Below are 24281 nucleotides of genomic sequence, written 5' to 3' on the forward strand. Positions count from 1 at the left end.
TCTACAACCCTTTTAGAGCAGATGGAAGGGCGGAGGAGGTTAGGATGACACTTTGTGACAGGCTAATATGTTTCAATAGCAGCCATTAGCTGAGCAAATATTGAGTAGTAACAGAGTCGGGGAGGACACAATGAGCATCTGACAGAGCTCTAATCTGTCAGGGACAGATGCCAGAGAGCCCCCAGAATTGCAATATGCTACTAGGGCTGCATTCGGAAGCAGGGCAGTCAAACAATGAAGAGAGGGCTTTTGGAGTAGATTTTGTGGGGGGCATTCGAGAGCAGACTAGAATGTCTTAGTCAAAGTGCAAGTTAAAAAAAAATCTCTAACGGCAAGAAAACAAAGTCAGGCCACAATCTCTTTTTATTTTGCATTTAATTAACTGGTAGAAAGTGTTCCGGGAGAGAAACGAACTGGCCTTCCTTCCTCACCCTCCACCCCAGCGCACTTTTAGGGCAGTTTCTAAACTTGAAGAGGTGGGCTGTTTGCTAAGAAGAAAATGGGAAGAAAGTATAGGGTGGCCATTCCTTCAGTGGTCCAATGGCAGGGAAGTCCACACACTGGTAAGCAGCTGACTGGCTACTGTAAAAGTCCCGCTCTGAGCAAGGACCAATGTGCTCTCAGAGCCGAGATTCTTGGAAACAGTTTCTGGCGAGGAATGCGTGACATTGAGACGGCTCGGGAGTTGTAAACAAGGACGAGTCTGGGCGGGTCTGAAGCCCCGGGAGTCCCAAGGGGGCAAACTCCAGCCCACATCTTCCCAGTCGTTCCAGATGCCCCGCCATAGCCCCTTGTGCCCCAGAGTCCTCCTTCGCCTCCCTCTCCCCCTTGCCACTCGCAGGTCAGGGCATCTAAGCCAGGCCTCTCAAGGGCCACAGTGCCAGGCCTTTCTGGTGACGGCGTCCAAGGGGCGGAGCGTAAAGTTCTTCCTCTGAGCGGATTGGTGTGGCTCCAAGTTCAGAGTCCCAGTGACTCCTCCCGGTTAAAGTAGAGGTGGGGAGGGCTGGGAGGTAGATAAAAGACAGCGGGAGGTGGGAAGATCTGAGTGTCCACCAGTCACCCAGCCTGGAGCACCGGGGACCCTGAGCCCGCAGCACACCTGCTCCCGCCCGACAGAGCTCCTGCCTCGCAGTTCTCGTTCCCCAAAGGGTCCCAGCTACCACCAGCCTAGGTGGGCGTCAGGATGAAGGCAGCCCGCTTCGTGATGCGCAGCGCCAGCTCGCTGAGCAGCGCTGGCCTGGTCCCTAGGGAGGTCGAGCTATTCTCGCGCTACAGCCCGTCCCCGCTGTCCATGAAGCAGCTGCTGGACTTTGGTGAGAGGGGACTCGGGGTCCAGGAGGGTGACGTTGAGGCTGGGGAGGTCCCAGGATAGGAAGGGTTGAACTCAGAGCCAGGACAACTGAGGTCCCCTTGGCTGAGAAACTCAGGAGCCCCAAAAGGCTGTGCACTTTGTGGTGTCCTAGTTTGGCTACTTTCTGACAGTTTGTTCCGCAAGTGTAGATCACCTGTAACCCTACTGATGCTCAGCTTCGACTCCACTTTCCTCTTCTGGCTGTCTAGATCTTTGAGTTGAAATATGTACATATATATGGGTTGCTTTCAGCTACCATTTTAATAGTGGACTAGAAACTTTCTTTGTTCTTCCTGTTGTACAACTTCCTAATAACACAAACTAATCTTAGACTGCTAGGTTTAACCCATATCCCCACACACACCTACACGGTCGGCCTCTTAGCATGCCAAACCAACATCTTTACCATTGCTTTTATTGTTTTACAAGTGTTTACATTACTACTAAAATAAAGCCAGTTACTCCCTCTCTGCAGCGAAGCCATAAAGAACATTTCAAGATGCTAATGTGATATAGTTGATTGTTAGTCTGGAAATCCCTCTGCCTCCTTCCACCCAGTCTTTCTTAGTTCGTTCTCACTAGAGAATGTTGTTGACTTTGTGGGAAAGGCTGGCCCTGCTGTCATGGATAGAACAAATGGAGTGTGGTCTTATTTCTCCAGAGTGAGTTCTCCTCAGCAAGAAAATAAACAGTGATTCACTTATCTTGGTCGTTCTTAAAAGAATAAAAGGGGAAATGGAAAGAAAATTATATGAAAGACATCTATTCCTAAAGTATTTATAAACACTAACCTAACTGTGGTTAAGATATCATTTTCCAATATGCTTTATATTCTATATTTATTTTCTATCCCTCCCAAGTGAACATGTTTTATCCACTGCAGGTTCAGAAAATGCCTGTGAGAGAACCTCTTTTTCTTTTCTGAGGCAAGAACTGCCCGTGAGACTAGCCAATATCCTCAAGGAGATTGACATCCTCCCTCAGCGACTGGTGAACACCCCCTCTGTGCAGCTGGTGAAGAGCTGGTAAGGGGCACACTTAGTCTCACCCGAGTGACTCTCCTTATGCCCTGCTGGCATCACACTCGGATCACACGTGGTCTTGGCAGAAAGTAGTTTTGAAAGTTGTAAGTAAGTTAGTATTAACTTAGGGCAGGTTATCATTAGGATAGATAGAAATCAAGGATAGACTTTTGTTAATACCCTAAAATATCGTATTCCTTTATTTTGGTAGGAGATTGTGCTTTTATTTTTTTGTTTCTTTCCTTGTTTGTCTTCCAAGACAGGATTTTGCATGCCAGAGGCTTCCTGGAACTCTTTATATAGCTTAGGCTGGCCTTGAGGCCCTCTCTACTTGCCTTCACCTCCCAACTGCTGGGTTCTAAAAATGTGCGCTACCATACCCAACTTTCACTGTAAAATAATTTTGACTTGTGGGAGAAATTTGAAAAACAGTCAATATATGTAGTTTTATTTTGTGCTTTACAAAATAACAAAGGATGAAATCTGAAATTGCAGAAACAATCCATTGCCTAGAAATAGATCAGAATGTCTGCTAGTTAGAGAGGGTCTGATCTTTGTTTCTTTGTTATTAGTAACTAGCAAAAGTGAGCCTTCTGCCTCTGCATCTCCCTTAGTGTCTTAGCAAGTGTCTTAAACCCTCTCTGCGTCAACTGCCCCACCTACTGTTACAAGAGTTGTTGTCTATAGCTAGCCTAGGTTGTTTATTTAAAAAAAAAAAAAAGACTTAAACTAATACATACAAAGTACATTTAACATCAGTTTCTATGATTTTGTCTTGAAATTAAGAGCACTGATACCTAGCAAGAGGATTTTTGGAGGGCAGATTCATGCTACAGACAGTAGTAGATAAAGTGCCCTACCCGACTAGTCCTGTGTAGCGTTTCATCCACTGAAGAAACTATGATTAGCCCTTAGGATCAGTGCAGTCTGCATTGTATGTGCAGACCCTTGCGCTCATTGTCAAGACTCTGGCTTTCCTGAAGACTACAATCTGAAAAAAAATATGAAACCTTTTCTCAAAAGTTGAATACAAGTGTTTTCAGTAGAAGAAATGACAACATTGGTCACCCAAAGTGTCTAGGAAAGTAAAAGGTGGAGAACTGCAGCTTTAAAAACATCTTAGCATGTTCTTTCCCAATGTCCTGAAGGAAAGTTGCAATGTTGAACATAGTGGTCCTTTCCCCTTTCCAGTAATTTCAAAAGGTGTTTTATTGATGGCCATTTCTTTGCATCTGACGTTAACTCTAAATCTTCTGCCCTGCCAGGTACATCCAGAGCCTGCTGGACTTGGTGGAGTTCCATGAAAAAAGCCCAGAAGACCAGAAAGTTCTATCAGAGTAAGCCTTCCTTGTGAGAATGCATGTTTATAAATCTGAGTTCTCTGGACATACCTCAGATTGTTTTTAGATCTTTAAATTAAAGAGCTCCCACTTCCACAGCAAATTCTTACTGTTTACAAATTTTAGCTTGATGGTTTTAGAAGTGAAGAAACAACGAGCTGAAATGATTGCTATGTGTGAACGAACTTACAGTTCTTTCTTCCCAAGGAATTCCACATGCACTTTAAATTTAGTCCAATGATTCTGTTTGCTGGAGAGTTCACTGTAACATAACTTTTAGTGGACTTCTAGGTCATTGGTGATTACATATTTCCTTTTTGTGTGACAATTTCTAACTTGATAAATAATATTTTTAAAACATGAAAAGAACCTTTAAGGTTTTTATTTTCCACAGTGTCATGGTAGAGTCATCTTTGAATTATTTTCTAGTAAGTAGGCTTAATGACCATTTTTAATGAGTGTGACAGTGAAACCATATAGTGAGTGGTTTCACGGGGAACCTAGATACACAGACCCTCTCATGAAACTGCATCTTCCACTACAGTACAAGAATGTGTGGTGACAGTCGGAAAGTAGCATCATCCAGCATTTTATAATTGGCTGTTCTTGAACTGATGCTGAAAAAAAAATGTTAGTTTTCTCTGAAACAACTTAAGAAAGAGACAATGGGAAACTTCATTAATGTCTACTAACTATAAATGTTCTGGCTTAGTTTTGTAGACACACTCATCAAAGTTCGAAACAGACATCATAATGTGGTCCCTACGATGGCTCAAGGGATCCTTGAGTATAAAGACACCTGTACACTTGACCCAGTTACCAATCAAAACCTTCAGTATTTTTTGGACCGGTTTTATATGAATCGAATTTCTACTCGAATGCTGATGAACCAGCACAGTAAGTGGCTTTCTCAACACATGATCTGGAGGTGTGGGTGCTGCACAGAAGCCATGCTGAGGCTGTGTCCATGACTGGGGACCCACATCCTTTCTTCATGACAGTTCTAATCACCACTCTGGTTTCTATAACATGCCTTTGTTTTCTTTTCTTTTTTTTTTTACAGTCCTTATATTCAGTGACTCAAAGACAGGAAACCCAAGTCACATTGGAAGCATTGACCCAAGCTGTGATGTGGTGGCAGTGGTCCAAGGTAATTTCTAGACTCTGTATTTCCCTTATTGAAAATGTATAATGCATGGCTGGCAAATCTGTAATGTTGGTGATTCTGTAAATGAATTTGTGTTCACCGTGTTCTGTTCATGCTTTATGAAGTCTGCCAACAAGATCCCTTGCTTTAGAGTGTCAGAAGTGTAAACACTCATTTATAGTATTATAAAAAATTTAAACATAAGTGGTCCATGTGCCATATTCTTATATATTGCATTTGATCTCTGAAGTGCACATATTGCTATTGGTACAACTTCAATAAAATATTGTTTTAATGAAATATTAAAAAGACATTTTTCATACACATAAGCCAATTCTCCAGTGAATAGAATTCTAGATTAAGGGTAATAAACACATTGAATATCCCTTGACAACTGTACTTGGAATAAATTTATTTCATTGTTATGAAAAATTTCTATTCCAGATGCCTTTGAGTGTGCAAAGATGCTCTGCGATCAGTATTATCTGACATCGCCAGAATTAAAACTCACACAAGTGAATGGTAAGCTAGCAGCAAGATACAAATCAATCTATGTAAAACTTAATGTTACCTTTTTTTGTAAGTATAAGGATGCTTTTATGGTTTTTTCAGTTTCCTAAGCTTGCTCAGAATTTTACAAAAAAAAAAGTTTTGTTTTGTTTTTTAAGCAAAACCTCTCCCTAATTGCCTCAGCTAATAAGCTTCAATTGTGTATATTACTTGCTAACAGCAATTCATAAGGAAGAATGTTTGAACAAAGATTTACCTAGGCTCTAATATCTTAGGTCAAGGAAAGATTACTTACTATAAAATATGTAAAATAATCTTCACACATGGTGCCCGCTACTGTAGCACTTGGGAAGCGAAGGAATTCAAGTCCTTCCTATATTTCAAACTCTAGGCCAGCTGAACTATATGAGATTCTGCCTCAAAAAGTAAAATAAAAATTGTCGTATGAAGAATAAGGATATCTAAAGTATGGAAAATAGTTATCAATGGAGCTATCCCTCTGAAGAAGTCATTCACAGGACCAGAGAACAAAAATACTTCACAAATTGTCCTAAGAGAAGGACAGATACCGCATGAGCCCAGTCTTGGGAGGTGTCTTAGTAATAGTCACACAAGTGGAGATTGCAACAGTGCTTGTCAAAGCTTCAGGGGCAAGAGATAAAGGGTTGCTTCTGAATAGCTGTAAAGTTCCAGTTGTGTAAGATGAACACATTCTTGAGATCTGATGCACAATGTAGTTAGCTAACAGTATTGTACTATACACATAGGAATTTGTCAAGTGTATTTGAACTTGTGTTGAATGGTCCACAATTTTTAAAATGTGCTGCAAAGATTTGCTACTATTTGGAAACAGAATATACTTCAAAATTTGAACTCTATGCTGTCTGATGAGATAGGGTCTTCACACATGGAAGTGATTACATGAACAATACATTGATTTTTATACTATCCTCTTTTATTCCAGAAGAGAGAAGCTTCTCAGATCAAGGTGTACTTAAATTGGAATGATCTTCTCTTTCCACTATATGTTTTTCCAAGTAATGTTTATACAGTAACATTTATTAGTGACGCAGCTAATAGTTAAGACTAACTCCCAGACTGAGGACATTGAAATGCCTTGAACACTAGGATAAAAGCAGGAGGGCAATAATGGCAAACTAGCTCAGAGTAAGCAGCACTGGGTTATACTTGCCGATAAACTGCTTGTACTGCTGGATGAAACAAAGACAGGATTGTGCCAGACCTTCCTTGTGTTTACTCATTCAGACCTTTCCCAGGCCTGGGGCATCAAAGAAAACTTCTATTTTTCTTTTCAAACAGTATCATGTGGTTTTTGTTTCTGTTTTCTTTGGCCTGTTGGTGAAACTTAAGCACATTTAGTCTCTAAGTTTAAATGTTTTGGTGATTAAAAAAATCATGTAATTTAATATGCATTAAAATATGAAAAACAAAACTGTCATTAATTTTAATGTTATAAGCATAGCTATTCTTTCTATCTTCAAATATATTAAGTTTTAATACTGAAATTGTATAGTTCAAACATATTGAAAGTAGAACCATCTATGTAACTTAACTTACCCCACCACCTCACATGCCAATCAACTACAACTGCTTTTGCAGAAACATGCAAGCATTAATTTAGAATACTAGGCAGCAGTTGGGGCAGCATTTTGAAAATAAGTCAGCTTGTTGGGAGGAGAGAGCCACTTGATTGTCCCCGGTGGCTTAACCCTGAAATAATCACACAGAAACTATATTATTTAAATCACAACTTGGCCCATTAGCTCTAGCTTCTTATTGGCTAACTCTTACATATTAATTTAACCCATTTCTATTAATCTGTGGATTGCCGTGTGGCTGTGACTTACCAAGTAAAGTTCTGTCTGGCTCCAGTGGAGCTACATGGCATCGTTCCAACTCCACCTCCTTTCTCCCAGCATTCTGTTTAGTTTTCCACATCTAGCTCTGTTCTACCCTACTAGGCCAAGCCAGTTTCATTATTCATTAACCAATAAAAGCAACACATAGACAGAAGGCCCTCCCACACCACCAGCTGTCTTTACTGTTTAAAAGGGAATGTTTTAAGTCACAGGGTTTAGGTGAGGAAAATAGTGGTTATTCAAATCTTGTCTAAAGCTAAAACAATCAAACACATACATGTAAGTTCATTTCAGCAAAAGATTTGACTTTCAATTCTGATTAGTTAAACTTTTTTCTAGGCAAGTTTCCAGGCCAACCAATTCACATCGTGTATGTTCCTTCTCATCTTCACCACATGCTCTTTGAACTCTTCAAGGTATGGTATTTCACAGCAATCTCGGCTTTGCCCTTGAGCAGTTCTCTCCTTAACAGTGCTATCATTTCTCTTTAAATAAGAGCCTTTATATATTTGCCTAAGAATCTTTTGGTATAAAATATCTATATAGCCAGTGTTTAAGAAAGTGCAGAGAGACCACAGTAAACAATGTGCTTGAAAATAAGCGATATGACTCATGCTATCTCAGTGTTGAAGAGTGGAGAGGGTGCTCCTGTCATTTCTCCAGAAGTATAACAAAGAACTAGTATTTATTCTTTAAAAGAGACCATGGGGTGGATGCATTAGTGAATGAAGTCTTGCAACCTTCATACCATAGACTCTCCAGCTACAGATTCCACCTCTAGGACCTCTAGGTGGGGCGGCCACATTCTGAATCTAAACCTGCCAATCCCATCACATGTGGATTTGCTAAAATGCAACATCCGATGCAGGTCTGAAGAGTGTCCAGGATTCTGAGTTTCCAACAGTCCATACTTTCTATCCAGCCTGAAGGACCCTGATTCTCAGGCAGTGTGTACCATAACTATCTCCTGGACTTGATGAAAGACAGGTGGATGGAAATGTGTAGATTCTAGAGGTCCAAGAATTTACACTTGTGCACTGAAAATGTTTCTAGTCTGGGTAACTAAACACAGATAACAAGTCCTCTTATGCATTCTAAGATCATACTAATAATCTGACCTTAAATCAGAAAAAAATAAAAATCACTTGAAGTTTATGATGGTCTTCAAGATGATTTTATAGACTGACAGGAGGAGGAAGTCTTTTCTTAAAAAGTAAAATCTGCCTCTAATACTGACATAAGACAAGAATGTACTATTTCAAAACTTAGTCTAATGTTTTGCAATGAGGTATGATTAGACTACTAACAACTGATCTATTTTACTTCATTCCAATGAATAGTTGGTATTATATAGAGATACCAAAGGATAATCAGAAAGGAAAATAGTCTAATAAAGTGAGCCTTTGCCTACAGGGCATTTCCCCTGTATGCTTGTTTTAGTTTATTCTGTTAGAGAACACGTGATCCGTTTTCATCGTTTTAGTTTATTTTTAATTGAGCACTCTAACTCAGAGTTATTCTGCCATCACTGGTGAAAGTTAAGATGATATTTAAATGCAAATAGAAATTTAATTTAGAATTATTGACTGTCCTTTTAAATAGTAATAGCCTTTTTTTTTCCCAACAAGTTTTATAAAAGCCAATAAATTGGTTCAATGATTCACTGTTCATTCCTTATGTAATAGTCTTTGGTGTTTGGATATAAAATGTAATGGAAAGACAGAAAAATAGAGCACTAGGAAATGGACTATAAAAACCAATTTCTACATTTAAATTAAGCTTACAAATAAGAACTTGACAGCTAGCAGAATTGTTTTTCCATTAGACATTACTCCCAGGAGTTATATTACATGGAAAATGAAGATTTTTCATTATATATTCTACATGACACATTCATAAATGACTATATTTAGAGAGATGTTTTATCACTCACTTAAGAAGTAGGAACTTTGAATTACCCTCTGCTGCTTTTGTTTTAAACATAAAACCAGTTATTTACTGTTTCTCATTGTTCCCCATTGAATTCCTTGTGGTTCTGTTGTCTTTAGAACGCCATGAGGGCCACAGTTGAGCATCAGGAAAATCGCCCTTCCCTGACACCAGTCGAGGCAACTGTCGTCTTGGGAAAAGAAGACCTTACAATCAAGGTAAGCACTCCTGCTTTTGTTTTTGCTTCTTTCAAGAGAGAACTACAAGGGGCCTATCATAACATGGCTTTCCATTTGGGACAACTCTCAACGCCATGTGTACCGGGTGACCTTTGAAGGGACGGAAGAGCTTTTCCTGTAGCCAGGTGCCCACAGTTGTTGAAGTGGAGCTCTGACCTATTTGCTTGCCTGTTTCAGATTTCTGACCGAGGAGGCGGCGTTCCTCTGAGGATCACTGACCGACTCTTTAGTTACATGTACTCCACTGCTCCAACACCTGTGATGGACAATTCACGGAATGCCCCTTTGGTAAGACCAGTGATACAGCCGAAGCCATCTCAGCCACCTAGTTCTAAATGTGGGGTGAGAATTGTAAGAAAGTATTTAGGCAAGTTAATCAACTTCAGTTAAAGAGGCTTACAGGAGTATGAGAAATAAGAAAAGCAAGCTACTTTAGAGTGACAATCTAAGAACCTCTGGTTGGGAGAAAGAATTTACTTAGGTTCTTAAACATGAGGATGAGAGAGGCTACTAGCTTCTTTCCACATCTGGCACTCCAGTGGTCATGTCTACTTCTTCATTAACAATTGATCTTTTGTCTCCAGGCTGGTTTCGGCTATGGCTTGCCAATTTCTCGTCTCTATGCCAAGTATTTTCAAGGCGATCTGAATCTCTACTCTATGTCAGGCTATGGGACAGATGCCATCATCTACTTAAAGGTATGCTTTGAACTCAGTAGAAAACCAACTTTTTTAATTCATGGCTTTGATTACTTCTCTGACTTCTACAGTCCTCCATGAACTCCTTAAACTGGATTAATCTAAATAATGGCAGTTATTAAAGTTTCTGTTTTGGTTTTTGTGTGTGCACATTTAAAATTCAGCTTAACCAAGAATAGGCTCAGCCATGCAACCTGCTTCAAGGGTTGACCCAGACGGAAGTGAAGCCTCAGAGGGACAGCACACTGATGTGAACCTTTTTCAAACAACTTCTCTTGACATCTGTGAGGGTAGCTAGAATTTGGTTTTACTCAGCCTTGTAGATAATACATGCTAATGATGTTTCAGACTGAAACAATAGAAATCAAGACCTCTGTAACCTTAAGATGACCCTGTTTAAAACCCAGGAAACAATTGCTGATGAGCTGTCAGTGAGGTGCCAGGCATTTCCTGTTTGAATCTGAAAACTGGGTTTATGTTTTTCTATCCCAAATAAAGCCTAAATTTGTTTGTTCAGATCACCAGCCCAATTCTGTTTATCACTTGCCAATGCTTTCAACTAAAAATTTATTTAAAGATGGTAGGAACTACAGCATCAAGTTTCTAGGCTTCTGTTTTGTTCATGGGAATTAAATGCTGAAGTGTATTTATTCATTTATGAAATGGGCAAAAGATAGATGGACAATAACTTCTTAGGTCTCTATCAGAGATATGTGGGTTTCTCATGGGAAGGAATTGCTTTCTTCTTCAACTCCGTTACATCAGAGGAACCCAAAAGTCATGTGGAAATAAAGATGATATTTTTTCAGTCTTATTTTGGAGAATACCTAGAACACCATGGTTTTGTTACATTTTTACTACAAAGTCAATTAAATGAGAGTATTTGGATATTAAACAACACCTCTGAATGTCTTTTGAATAATGAGGTGCAGCCATGCATAATTTCTCTAATTAGATATTGTGTCTCCTCCTTGCTCAGGCTTTATCTTCTGAGTCTGTAGAAAAACTGCCTGTCTTTAACAAGTCGGCCTTCAAACACTACCAGATGAGCTCCGAAGCCGACGACTGGTGCATCCCAAGCAAGGAACCGAAAAACCTGGCCAAGGAAAAGGTGGCAGTGTGAAGAGGAACCTGTGGACACGTTATGGGATCAAAGTGGGTCTAAGGCAGTGCTGCTTCATGAGTGTGTGTGGACTCTTGTTTCCGCGAAACAAAACCAGCCAAGCCAAAAACAAACGTTAGGACAGACATTGATCCAACGGGGGCTGGAGCTCGGTAGTGTGATCTGGGAGAAGTCCGGCCTGACTCCAGCAGACAGCAAGTGACCTGCTCCTCATTTAGCAATGCAGAATGGCTCATGATTATTGCAACTACTGAGTTATATCTCTTTCTCAACAAGTACAGGATTTGAGGTTTGCAATTTCAGCTGGTGGATGCTCTAGAATTCTCGTTGCCTTCCAAATATGTTGGTGTTCAGTGAAGATCACTTATTGAGACACTGGTGTTCTCCTGCCCCACAGAGATTAGAGTATCACTAGAAATGTGCATTCATAGGTGTTGATGTGTTCTGTAAAGGACAGGATGGAAGATGCCAAAGCGCTTTATCTAACTTGCAGCCTGTGCTGTGCGGCCTGTGTGCAAACTCAGATGAAAGCCTCTTTGGCAGAACAGCTCTTGTATCCTGCAGCCGTTCTTGTTTGGGCTGCAGTCCATTAGTCAGTGTCCTCGGTTGGTGCCTAGTCTTGAGTGAATTGTTAAATACACACCGCACTCAAGAAGCTGGGTTAGAAAGGGAGATAAATTGCCAACGTGCAAAAATTGCATGTGGGAAATCCAATGTTAGGAAAGAAATCACATCCTAAGAACTTAACTGGGAAAGAATGAATGTTCTCTAACTGGAAGTGGTGAAGAATCTGAAAGCATCTACTTTCCGGGCTTAAAAACATGTGAATTTTATATTTTAATTATATTCTCTACACTCCAACATTAAGTATCTGTTCACAATTTCCTAATTTGATTGAGAGTGTTAAAATTAAAAGCCTTCTTGGAGGTTTGTTTTTTTGTTTTGTTTTGTTTGGTTTGGTTTTTTAATGGAGTAGGCTGGAAGTTTCCAGGCCAGGGCAATGTCATTTGTGAATCATGGAGACTTTTGAGAGCTAGCAACTAAAAGCTGTGATGTGTGTGGTGCTCGGGAGGATGAAGGTAAAACTGGCAGGCAGGGAAGATCTGATTTATCCATGCAGGTCACCCATAGAAAAGAAAGAAAGAAAAATGAACAAGGGAAGTGATGGAGAGAAGGACGGAAGGAAACAGAGACAGACATCTTCCTGTTGTCCCCACCAGCTCTTCCAAAGGGTCCTGTGTTTTATCCTAGGTAGGGAGGAGGATAAATTGGTGTCTTTGAAAGCAGTTTAGATTCTTAAGTGGGTCTTATCTTACAGGAAGAGGGACTTTTTGGGATAATAAATACATTTGTGTCAAATTAACATTGAAACTTTTTCTACATTGTAAACTACCAGTCCTGTGTAAGGGAATCTGAAATCTGCATTGAATTCCCTGCTGACCTAGTGCCGATGTGCTGTTGTCTTTGGCAGCAGAAGTCGCAACTATTTGTTTTTGATTTCACATTTTATCTTTAAAAGTCCTGGTCAGTGACTTGGATGGCAGGACTTTGATTCCTGTGTTGACTGACCGTACAAAACTGTTAGCATTTAGCTTGCCTGTTGTGTTGTTGTTACTGTTTTTCTAACTGAAATTTCAGCTGTATGTTTGTTTATATAAACACCTGTGTTTACCAAAGATCTAAGGCATTAGGTTCAATAACCCAAACACTGTGAGCTATATTTAAAATAGTAAAAAATCTTTCGAATCTCAACAGCGTCAACTGTGTAAACAGTCTTCCCTGGTATTTCTGAACCCATGGGAGACTTTGGGCTGCAGTGGATGGTTATGAATGCTCAGGCTCACTTAATAACTTATTCATGTGTGGATTACATTTTTGTCTTTAGGTTATGTGAAGAAAAATGTGATAATTTTATAATAAATATTTTTATTATAATAGTGATGTGGTCTTATAAAATTCTTTTCTTAAATAATCTCAAAGTATCATGAATGATTTCAATCAAAAAAATTTGTCACTTTATATTCAAATTTAACTCATATTTATGCTTAGTGTGGTATTCGCATACACACTGTGAAATATCAAAATAATAACCTGGATATTTAAATTCCTGAGTAACTTTGGGTTAAGAATCTGCATGATAATAACATAGAAATAAGATAGAAATTATTAAAATAGGGCCAGCAATTCAGTTTGGTGGGTAGAGGTAACTTACACCAAGCCCTGGATTTGATATCAGCCTCTGTAACCCACACAGTAGAAGGAGGGAACAGAATTCCCCAAGCTGTACCTATGAAGGTTGGAAGGGTTTATTTGGAGCTTACAATTCCAGCAGGGTAGGAGTCCATTACTGTCATGGTAGGCAGCATGGTGGTAGTCAGGCACTCATGACTCTGGAGCAGTAGCTGAGAGCTCACTTCCAACCCACAAACAAGGAGCGGAGAATTCAAAAGAACCGCTGGGAGACTTTTGAAGCTCCATTCCATGACACATCTCCTCCTGCAAGGCCGTACCTCCTAATCATTACCAAACAGTTCCTCCAAACTGCAGACCAAGTACTCAAACTTAAAAACCTATGTGGGACACTTCTCATCGAAGCTGCCACACTCTACTCTCTGGATTGTGGCCAAAGCATAATGAACAGTAGAGTCAGTTCAACTTCAAAGTCCCCATAGTCTTTCACAGTCTCAACACAGTGTGAAATTCCAAAATCTCTTCTGAGACTCAAGGCAATATCTTAACGGCAACCCCTTGTAAAATCTAAAACCAAGTCTCATACTTCCAACATACAGTGGCACCGGATGTACATTACCAATCCAAAAGGGATGAGTGGTGGCCTAGTGAGAAAATACTGGACCAAAGCAAGATCGAAACCCAAAAGTTCAGATTTCAGATCTGATGTGGGAGTCTTCTGTTTTGTGTTGATTTCATTGGTTAAATAAAGAAACTGCCTTGGCCCTTTAATAGGACAGAAAATTAGGTAGGCCGAGTAAACAGAACAGAATGCTGGGAGAAAGAAGCCGAGCCAGGCAGTCGCTATGATTCTCCTTTCTGAGACAGACGCAGGTTAAGATATTTCCTGGTAAGCTACCACCTCGTGGTGCTACACAGATTATTAGAAATGGGTTAATCAAGATGTGAGAGTTAGTCAATAAGAGACTGGAACTAATGGGCCAGGCAGTGCTTAAAAGAATACAGTTTCCGTGTAATTATTTCGGGTAAAGCAAGCCGTGCAGAGCTGGGCAGGAACACAGCCCACAGCTTTTACTACACAAATCCTGGAGCGTGTCCGAAGTCAAAGGGCATAAAGGACTTCACGCTTCTGCTTTTGTCAATTCCGGCACACTTCTTTCCCTTGGTGGTTCACCTCTGCATCTGCAGCTCCCTTTGACAGAAGTCTCAAGGCTTTAGCACCTCTAACACCTTGAAGTCTCAACACAATCGAGGCCTCACTTTCACAGCTCCACACAACGGCCTCTCCAGGCCTCCATACAGAGACTCTCCTGCTGCACACCTGGCCTTAGTGACTCTCCTTAACCGTTAAGGAAGAGTCTACAACCTATCTGCTGATTTATCTTCCATCTCTCTAAAGCCAGAACCACATGAGCTATACCACCAAATTTTTGGCAGCCTTTGCTGCTGAAGCATAAAATTCCTTAGGTCTTTTCTTTTTCTAATGTGGAAGCTTAGTCGCCCTGAAGGTACCACTCCTGTAATTCCAGCGGTAATCTGGTGTCTTCGAAATCTCCTTACCTGTTTCAGGAAAAGCCTTGGCACCAATAATAAATTTCCTGGTGCTTTTCTCTCTTCAAAACATATACTTTGTACTTATTGGTGCCTTACTTGCTCTTTTTTATTTTACACCACAATAATTGTGTTCACTAATAACCTCAGAACAAAGTCAGTCTCAGGAGGTTGCCTTGAAACCTCCTCCACCAAAGAAATTTAGTCCATTATATTTTACCTTGTCATCAGGAAAGTTATTTAGATGAAAGCAGATATCAGCCACATTCTTTATCAAAATACCACAAGCATGGGTTTCTAGCCGAGTTGCTAGAGTTGTTCCCCTCTGAAAACTTCTGAGCTGGACCTCAACAGTCCACACTGCTCTCAGCACTCATTTTCCAAGCTCCTGTAGAACGGCTCATTTCTTATAACACTCCGTTTATAAGGTTCAACTACTTCTCTAGTCTAGTAGAACTCCCCAAGTCTTCTACACTCTTCCAGAAACCAGCAAGGTCAAGTTTGTCACAGCAATAACCCACACTCTGGTACTAACTTTTGTACTTTTTTTTTTTTATTGCTGTGATAAAGCACAAGCAGGCAAGTTACAGATAGAAGGGTTTATTGGGGCTTAAATTTCCAGAGATGGTCTTTACTATCAGGGAGCATGGCAGCAGGCAAGGTATTCATGGCTGTGAAGCAGCAGTTGAGAACTCACATTCCAATCCACAAACAGAAAGCAGAAAGTGCTCTAGGGATGGCAGGAGGTTGTCAGTGCTTCAAAGCCCACCACTGTGACACACCTCCTCCAACAAGGTCACGCCTCCTAATCCTTCCCAAAGGATTTGACCAATTGGGGATCAAGTCTTCAAACACATGAACTTATGGGGCAGGGACATTCTCATTGAAACCACAATACAGGGCAAGTTTCTGCAAATGGAAAACAGGAAAGGAAAAGGAGAATGATAAAATTGAGTGATGAGATTAGTGAAATGGGTTAACCATAACTAAATTTTGAAGCCTTATAAAATTTAATTATATTTAAAATACCATCAAATTAAAAATCCTGCACAGTGGCTCTTTAGTACCTCTTCCCCTGATTTCATTTTCCTTCTGTCTAGTTGAAGAACCCAGTACTTTCTAAAGAAAATATGTATCTCTCTCTCTTCTTTTCTCTCTCTCTCTAGTCTCTCCCCCCTCTTTCTCTCTCATACATCATACACACACATACACATATAGAAGGGGAAGGTGCTTAGCTGTACAGTTTCCTTGGTCCAAGCTGCTTGACAAGTAGAAAACACAGTATAAATCCTCAAAACTTTCACCCATCTGTCATCATGTACGTGTGCAGGTATGTATGCATGTTCATGCATGTGTGCAAATATGTATCCATGTGTGTGTGTATGGAAAGCATAGGTGAACCTTCAGTGTTGTACCCCAGGAGTTACTCACCTCACGTATTTTGAGACAGAACTATGGTTACAGGTACATGCCACCATGTCTGGCTTCTGACATGGGCTTGGTCACATAGAACTCAGATCCTCTGCTTGTACAAGAAACACTTATCATTGTCCTATCTCCCAGGCCACAATGTCTATCATTTTTGCTCCAGTCAATGTGTGTCCCCACAGGATTCTATTGTCTCGAATCAAAACAGGAGGCACACATTGTGTATATTACCTCTAGACCACTTCACCCACACTTCAGACTTAGTTATAAATAGTAAGCTCATTTGATCTCAGTCACTGCAACTTACCCAAAGAGAGATCACTGGAGCCAGAAGCAGGTCATGAACTGTGACAATTCCTTTGATCTTCTTCACTTTGAAGGGTTCCATTTCATTTGAATATGGACCCACACTGAAAAGTATGTGGCCGCATCTGAACACTTTGATCTGGCCTGTGGGTGGAAGAGGGGAGGAAATTTTATTCTTCCACTAGAACCTATGTAAGAAGTCAAGGAATTTCCACAACATTTGAAGTGATGCATTCTGATCTCCATCACCCCCTTGTTGCTCTCCTTAATTTACACTGCTTATTTTTTAACACTTACAGCCAGTAATTTAAACACTTAGTGAATATTCACTCAGTAAATGCATAAATGAACACATTCTTTGACTTCTGGTCCTGGGACAGATTCTTGCCGTTAGAACAATCTGTATCAAATAACTGCACATGCCTTCTGTAAGATTTATACTTTGAGTTATAGTCAAGAAGTCTCTGCAGTGTTTCAGAGACTCCAGAATTTACTTCCAATCTAGGTAATTTACAACTGGTTTTTCTTGATATTACCTCTACTGATCACCTTTAGCCTTTGGAAATTACCATATATTTCACAAGAACTTAAATGAAAGGGATAGATAATTTCTGAGGCAATTTATTGAGCATGTAGTCTAGTTTTTTAGATTTGATGTGTATTCTTTCTTGCCCACTTGAGCTCTAATGACAACCTTTTATTACCTACATATCACTGTTTCCTGTTTGCTAATGACAACCTGTTATTACCTACTTATCACTGCTTCCTGTTCAATGTGAGAGGGAATTTTAGTTATTTTCCAAATGTAAACTAACATTAAAATCTACTCAAAACAGTAATATCAATAGTATTGATAGTATATCAAATCTATTAAATGATGTGAAAATGATATGAACATACATAAAGACAAACCCAGTAACAATAGAGTTCATCAACAAAATATAAGATATTATTTTCATTTTGCTGCTACCATTTAATACAGTGGTGGTAACACTGGGGTGATATCAAATGACATGGCAAACTAGGAATTATTTATTGGCATAGTCTTCCATAAATGTAAATGAATATCTAAGCTTGTTTATTAAAAGTAATTCCAGAGATTTCATCTATTTTACAAATCTGTGCCTTTCTGGCTAGTTTCTGGCCCCCAAATATACTTTGATATTTGGAAGAATTGCACTTCATTGAGTGTTTTCCTTTCAAATTTATTCCCAAGCATAATAACTTTGTTTCGGATTAAAATTTAAGGAAGGGACTTTAAATTCAAAACTTATGGAATCTATATTTCTTATTAATTGCTTACAGATAAATTCTTCTACACTCTCTTACTAACTTACACATTAATTTCCTTAAACTGCCTTCTCAGCCGGGCAGTGGTGGTGCACACCTTTAATCCCAGCACTCGGAGGCAGAGGCAGGCGGATCTCTGTGAGTTCGAGGCCAGCCTGGTCTACAAGAGCTAGTTCCGGGACAGGAACCAAAAACTACGGAGAAACCCTGTCTCAAAAATCCAAAAGCAAACAAACAAACAAACAAGCAAACAAACAACAACAACAACAACAACAACAACAACAAAAACGCCTTCTCATACTGTCACCTCAAGTACAAAACTCTTTAGCAGTTTTCTAGTATTCAACCCTATTTGTGGTTGTATATTGTGTAGTATTCAGCCTAACAGATCAGTCTTACAATTTCTATCTGTTCAGTATTCTGTCTTCTGGACATTGAACACATGCATTTCCTACAGCCTCAAACCCCATAACCTCTTCTCTTTTATCTTAATGCTACTCAAACTCCTAGACTCATCCTAAACCCCAACCCTATGAACTGGGCATCCCAGCATCCTCTAAATTCTCAAATAATCAGGTCTATTTTAGTAAGTATCACAACATTCCCAAGGTTATTGGTTAAACGGTTCGGGTAGATACTCAATAAATATCTAATTGGAGTCCTCCTTGGTTGCTGCCCATGCTATTAATTAAGGCAGAGTCTTTATTTAAATACCAAGCTCACCAATATAGATAGTCAGGCAAACCAGACTGCTTTGATATGAGCACTAGAGTTACAGGAAGGCCTCCAAGCCTCTTCTGCATTAACATGGGATCTGGGGATTCGAACTCTACTCCTTGTGCTTGTAGGGCAATAGCTTTAACCACTGAGCAATGTTCCTAGGCTATATATAGGAGAGGCTCATGCATGAGACACCATGCATATGGAGGGTCAGAATAATTTGGGAACTTGGTCTCTTCTTCTACCTTGGGTTCTAGGTATCCAGATCTTGAGGCTCCTGCAGCCAGTGCTCTTACTCAACATGCCCTTATTTTAATATTTTTAGTGACTGCATGTTTCATGAATCTTAGAAAGAATCTGTATTTACTTTCCTTTGGTTTGTGGCTATAATGTACACACACAAAACTTATCTGAGTCTTCTATTACATGGTCAACACTAGGCTTCTGGTTTCAAGGAGCTTAGAATCTCACTGAAAACTTGAAAATTAAAGAAAAAATAAGCTTATGTAGTGTTAAATAGAGACCAAAAGTTTCAACAGCTATTTAAATAAATAATACAGGAGATGAAATAATCCATAATAGGTTCAGGAAATTATATTAACATTAATTAATACAAAAATTCCCCAAAGGAAAGTGATTTTAGGTTAGTGTGTCTTGCAGATAGAGGTAATTTCTGTGGGAATACAGAGGAACCATTGAAGAAAGTATCTGGAGAAGTTGCAAAGGAGTATGGGATCTCATGTGGAGATACTCTGAATATGTGGGTGTGGTTTCCAAGGTACCAACCAATAAGGTACTCACTGAGACAGTAAAAGTATAAAAAACACAATAGAAACATTGACTAAAATCTCAACATTATGTATTTTACAGTTTATTTTCAAAATATAGTGTCGTGAGCATAACAGTATACTAAAACTAAGATCTAACTTAATTTTACTTAATATTTAAGTAATCTTGAATGTGCTGATTGGTGGATGAAAACAATGGATCTCACCCCCATGTCATATCTGTGAGACATGTAGCCTCTGAGGACCAGCTGCCTTGATTTCATTCCAGCTCTGATGCCTCCCACCAAAGGACAACACTCTCTGTCTCAGTCTTCCGGTCTGTGAAATTTAGATTCTGTTATAATCTCTTTTTTACAGAATTTCTGTGAAAATTATGGTGGTAACACATATAAAACATGTTATTAGTATTTAGTAATCCAACATTTTATATAGACATCATCCATTTTAGCAAAAATGTTGATTACTTGGTAAATCATTTAAATTCATCAATCTTGTATTAAATTTCTAAATAATAATAATAATAAGTTTCTAAATAATATACAGTAATAAGTATAGTCTTTCAGATTTGAAATCATGAAATGTTAGTTTTTTATGTGCCAATAACAGCAACAGATTTGCTCTCTGGTGACCTGGTGCCCAGTTGTAACCTTTGGACTACATCTCTATGTGAATGTATGGTCTGTGACCTAAGGGGGCTGAAAAGATGGGAATCATACCCAAACTTTGACCTTTTCCAAAATGCATCCAACCAAAAGCTGAGTGATTGTTGGTGCCATGTGTCATCCAACCAGACCTGTCAACACTCTTAGGAACACGAAGCTACACTTCCATGACTACAGAGAAGACGGCCAGCTTGCTGCACACTGTAGATAAACAGAAAAGGCCTAACACAGCACCTTGCCCACAGCACACATTCAGTGACTGTTTGCTGAAAGGCTAAAAACAGGCTTAAGCCATTAGAGTATCAGATAGGCTTCAGTTGTTCCCTGGGCGGCCTTTTCTCCTTCTGAATATCAGTTTCATCTTGTGAAAGCGGGCCTCCAAATGATAACAAAAACATGGTTTTTCAAAGCCTGTGGAAACAGTACGCAGTTTTGTTGGACAGCAGAGAGTATTGTTTTAATTTGTGTTCGTAGAATCTCTCACTGTGGTTCTTTGTATGTAGTTTGCAATTTGTGTGGTCAGGCCTTATTCTCATTCATATATAGTCCAGATACTTCCAGTTAGAATCTCTTTTCATCATGAATTAATTTAAGTGAGTTTAAGGATGAAATTAGCTATTGAATTTGTAGAAATAATTTCTTAATTTGAGGCATCATTGATTTGGATGTTGCAATTATATTTTTCAGTGACTATAAATGTTGATCTCACGCATTAGACTTAAAATTAGTGCCACTAGATTTTATTTATTTCCAAACCCTTTTTAAGTTAAATAGTAGGTATCTGAACAATCAACAATAAGTAACCAAACAATCTATTGAGCTTATATCTCTGAGTATTTAATATTAATTCATTTATCATCACAAACCTTTGCTGTGGGATAATCTTTTTGTACACTGTCAAGATGTGTCATTGTGATTGTTTTAATAAAAAGCTGAATGACCAATAGCTAGGCAGGAGAGAATAGGTAGAACTTACTGGCAGAAAGAGGAAATCACAGGGATAAATCTAGGTGCATGAGGGATTTGCCAGCAAGACCCAGGGGAAACAGGATGTGCAGTATGGAGATGGGGTAACAAGTCTCTTGGCAGAACATAGATCAATAAATATGAGTTAATGTGTGTTACAGGAGCTAGTCAGAAACAAGCCTAAGCTAAAGGCCAAGTTTCATAATTGATAATAAGTCTCAATGTCATTACTTGCAAATTGGCAGCCTGACAAGAAAGTACTACTACAATTTATACTTTATTTTATACTTGTATATTTATTATTATTATTATTATATGCTTTATTATATTAACTCCCTAATATAAATTGATTCTTTTTAGACTTACAGTAACTGTAGTAATACCGTCTTCGTGTTACGGATAAGAAAGCTACAGATATCAGATTAGGTGCAGCTAGTACTAAGAGCAAAGCCTTTGTTCTCTATAAAATAGTCCCTTAAGGAAAGTACCTGACATAGGACCAAGTTAGAGTGATGCCCAAGGTCAGTGCATAAATGGCCTATGGAGGAGAAGAATATTAGCACTTCTTCAGCATCACTAAGCTGATTCCATCAGCTGCAAGTCCCTGGAGTTCTTCAGATATTACAGGAAGTTCCTACCAATGTGAGCCATTGAAAGCCTGATTCTTAGACCAGCCCTCACATCTACTGAATGGCACCCAGCCATTTTTCAGGCCTGAAGTCAACAAGCAAAAGATTTCTTTAGGCCACATCCTGCCAGGCACTGAGGAAACCACAATAAATTACAAAGATTCTCATGCCTTGAGACCTTATATTCTACTTTTGAACATAGATATCAACATTTTAAATATTGATGCTTTAAGCTCTATCTTCATCTATATTACCCCAAGATTGGATATAAGATTTCTAAGACAGGGACCAAGTGTTTGTACTTAGCTACACCAATGGCTGCAATGGTTCCCTTCCCCCTGATTTTTCTCCCTTCTACAGTGATGCGGCCAATGGATAGCACCTTACACATGCTAGACTGATGATGTAGACAAAGAACCCCAGGAGGGTATAAGAGTTCAGAGGGAAGTGAGAGAGTTGTCACAGTAATTCCATGCCAAGAGGGAGAGAGAATCTTTATGCTCCCTAATGCACACAGCTTGCCATTTGAGAGAGAACAGGCATAAAAATAAATGTCTGCAGGTTAGATGCAAGCACAAACCTCTGAGGTTACAACTGCTGGAGTGTCTTCCCACCCAGAGACTCTTAAAACATAAACACACACCTCTTGGGAGTCCAGTTTTTATCTATTTCATGGTCTTTTAAGTTACCAATCTGTCTTTTAGCCAAGATTCTAGTAAAATAATACTTAAAATACCGTGAAACAGCCCATCTTTTGCCTTTCCTCCCAGCCTTTGCTCTTCAGTGAGATCCATCAAGAGAAAGACAGTACATCTGCTCCAGGACAGGGATCAACCCAATTTTGTGCACATGCTGTCTTTAAAATCAGCCAGTGTGGATGTGCATGGGAGTGCAGATGAAAACAGTGGCGGGGCACCTTTCCCTGTGTTGTCATGGGCTCACTGGCTGGAGTTACTTAGACTAACTAAAGGCAAATTAACATGGCAGAGTGGAATTTCTTAACAAGCGCACACACATCCACAGTGACAACCCAATCAGTAGTTGATTAGAACTTGAGCTTCCATAGTGTCTATAAAAATAATGTTGAGAAATAATATGAAAGAATAAAGGAAATGAAGGAAAGAAGGGAGGGACGAAGGGAAGGAGGGAGGGAGGTGGGAGAGAGGGAAGGAAGAAGAAGGAAGGAAGGAAGGAAGGAAGGAAGGAAGGAAGGAAGGAAGGAAGGAAGGAAGGAAGGAAGGAAGGAAGGAAGGAAGGAAGATATAAGAACAACAAAAAAAAGAGTTTGGGCTTCCTAGGATACCAAACTATAGCAAGGGAAACCTATGGAGGAACTAACAGCGTAAAGCTCTGGATGTGCTGATCCACTTCATTTTCACAAACTATCCATCTTCATTGTAGTTATAGAACTTCTGGACAGAGACCATATAAGGGTCTATGTTTTTAGAAAGTTTCTACTTATAGTCATTGAAAGGTCTAGGAGAGTTTCTTCATATAAAATATCTTCGAGGTCAAGATAATCTTTATATCAAAGTGGCACATATGGAAATGGCATTCATTTGATCTCTCATGTATCCCCAAGGATGGAATACTCTAATAGCCTGAGGTAAATCCTGGGATTATAGGAGTGAGACTGGCAATAGTTAGTCCAGTTCAAACCAGATTCATTCTTAACACTACAGGACTGGGGATAACCTGTTTTATTTATTTTTATTTACTATTTTAGCAATTTTTGAAAAAAAATGTAAAGACTGTTCTTAACCCCCCATGGGTATCTAGTTTGCTGATACCCATGTTCAAACAAGAAAATCAGAGGTGGTCACTCATCTGTGATGGTAGAGGTGCTTACCAAGCAAGATAAAATTAGTAGACCATGGAGTTCAGACTTTTGCGAAGACATGAACTGAGACACAGAAGCCACCGAACACAAGTAGCTCACTATGTACAAGTAGAACAGTTAACATTTTAAGCATCTACTAAAGTGCTAAGTGCAAAGTTAGACTTGGGTACGATAGTGATAGAAGCAGGCAAGTGCCATCCTTCCATGGTACTCAGCAGTTGTAAGCAAGGACATAAATCAAGAATAAAACAATAAGTAGCCATGCCATGACGAGGCAGTGGATACAAACTGTCTTTATTCCAGAAGTGTGACCCATGAAAGGGTAGAGTTAATAAGTAGGACTTCATTAAAGTCATGAAAAGGCGGGGGGTTAGAGGGATGGCTCAGTCAGTGCTGTGCTTGCAGAGAAGAAAGGAGGGTGAGTTTAGACTCCAGCAACCACATAAAAGCCAGGTATGGCAACGCATGCCTATAACGCCCAGCATTGGAGATATGGAAACAGGAGGATCCTTGAGGATCACTGGTTAGCCTAGGTGAATATAATGGCTCCAGGTTCAGCTAAAACCTCAAGGGTATGCTCCATGCCCAGATGCCCGCACAAAACAATCACATTTTTGGAGGATCTTTGTCTCATAAAGCTTTGTCATGGCTTTCTTTCTTTTTCTCCCCTTA

At 39.6% G+C, this 24281-nt stretch overlaps 1 protein-coding gene across 1 annotated transcript; it reads left to right on the forward strand.

Annotated features, from left to right (window-relative positions):
• Positions 1-1004: 1004 nt before the first annotated feature.
• Pdk4 (pyruvate dehydrogenase kinase 4) lies at positions 1005-13180 on the forward strand. The gene is made up of 11 exons (XM_057783253.1): positions 1005-1313; positions 2235-2376; positions 3639-3710; positions 4426-4610; positions 4777-4863; positions 5305-5382; positions 7590-7666; positions 9299-9397; positions 9596-9706; positions 10003-10116; positions 11096-13180. The coding sequence occupies exons 1-11, from the start codon at positions 1184-1186 to the stop codon at positions 11237-11239; spliced, it is 1239 nt and encodes a 412-aa protein (XP_057639236.1). The 5' UTR covers positions 1005-1183; the 3' UTR covers positions 11240-13180.
• The last annotated feature ends 11101 nt before the right edge of the window (positions 13181-24281 follow it).

This window comes from Chionomys nivalis, chromosome 1 (assembly GCF_950005125.1).
Source record: "Chionomys nivalis chromosome 1, mChiNiv1.1, whole genome shotgun sequence".
Lineage (NCBI taxonomy): Eukaryota > Metazoa > Chordata > Mammalia > Rodentia > Cricetidae > Chionomys > Chionomys nivalis.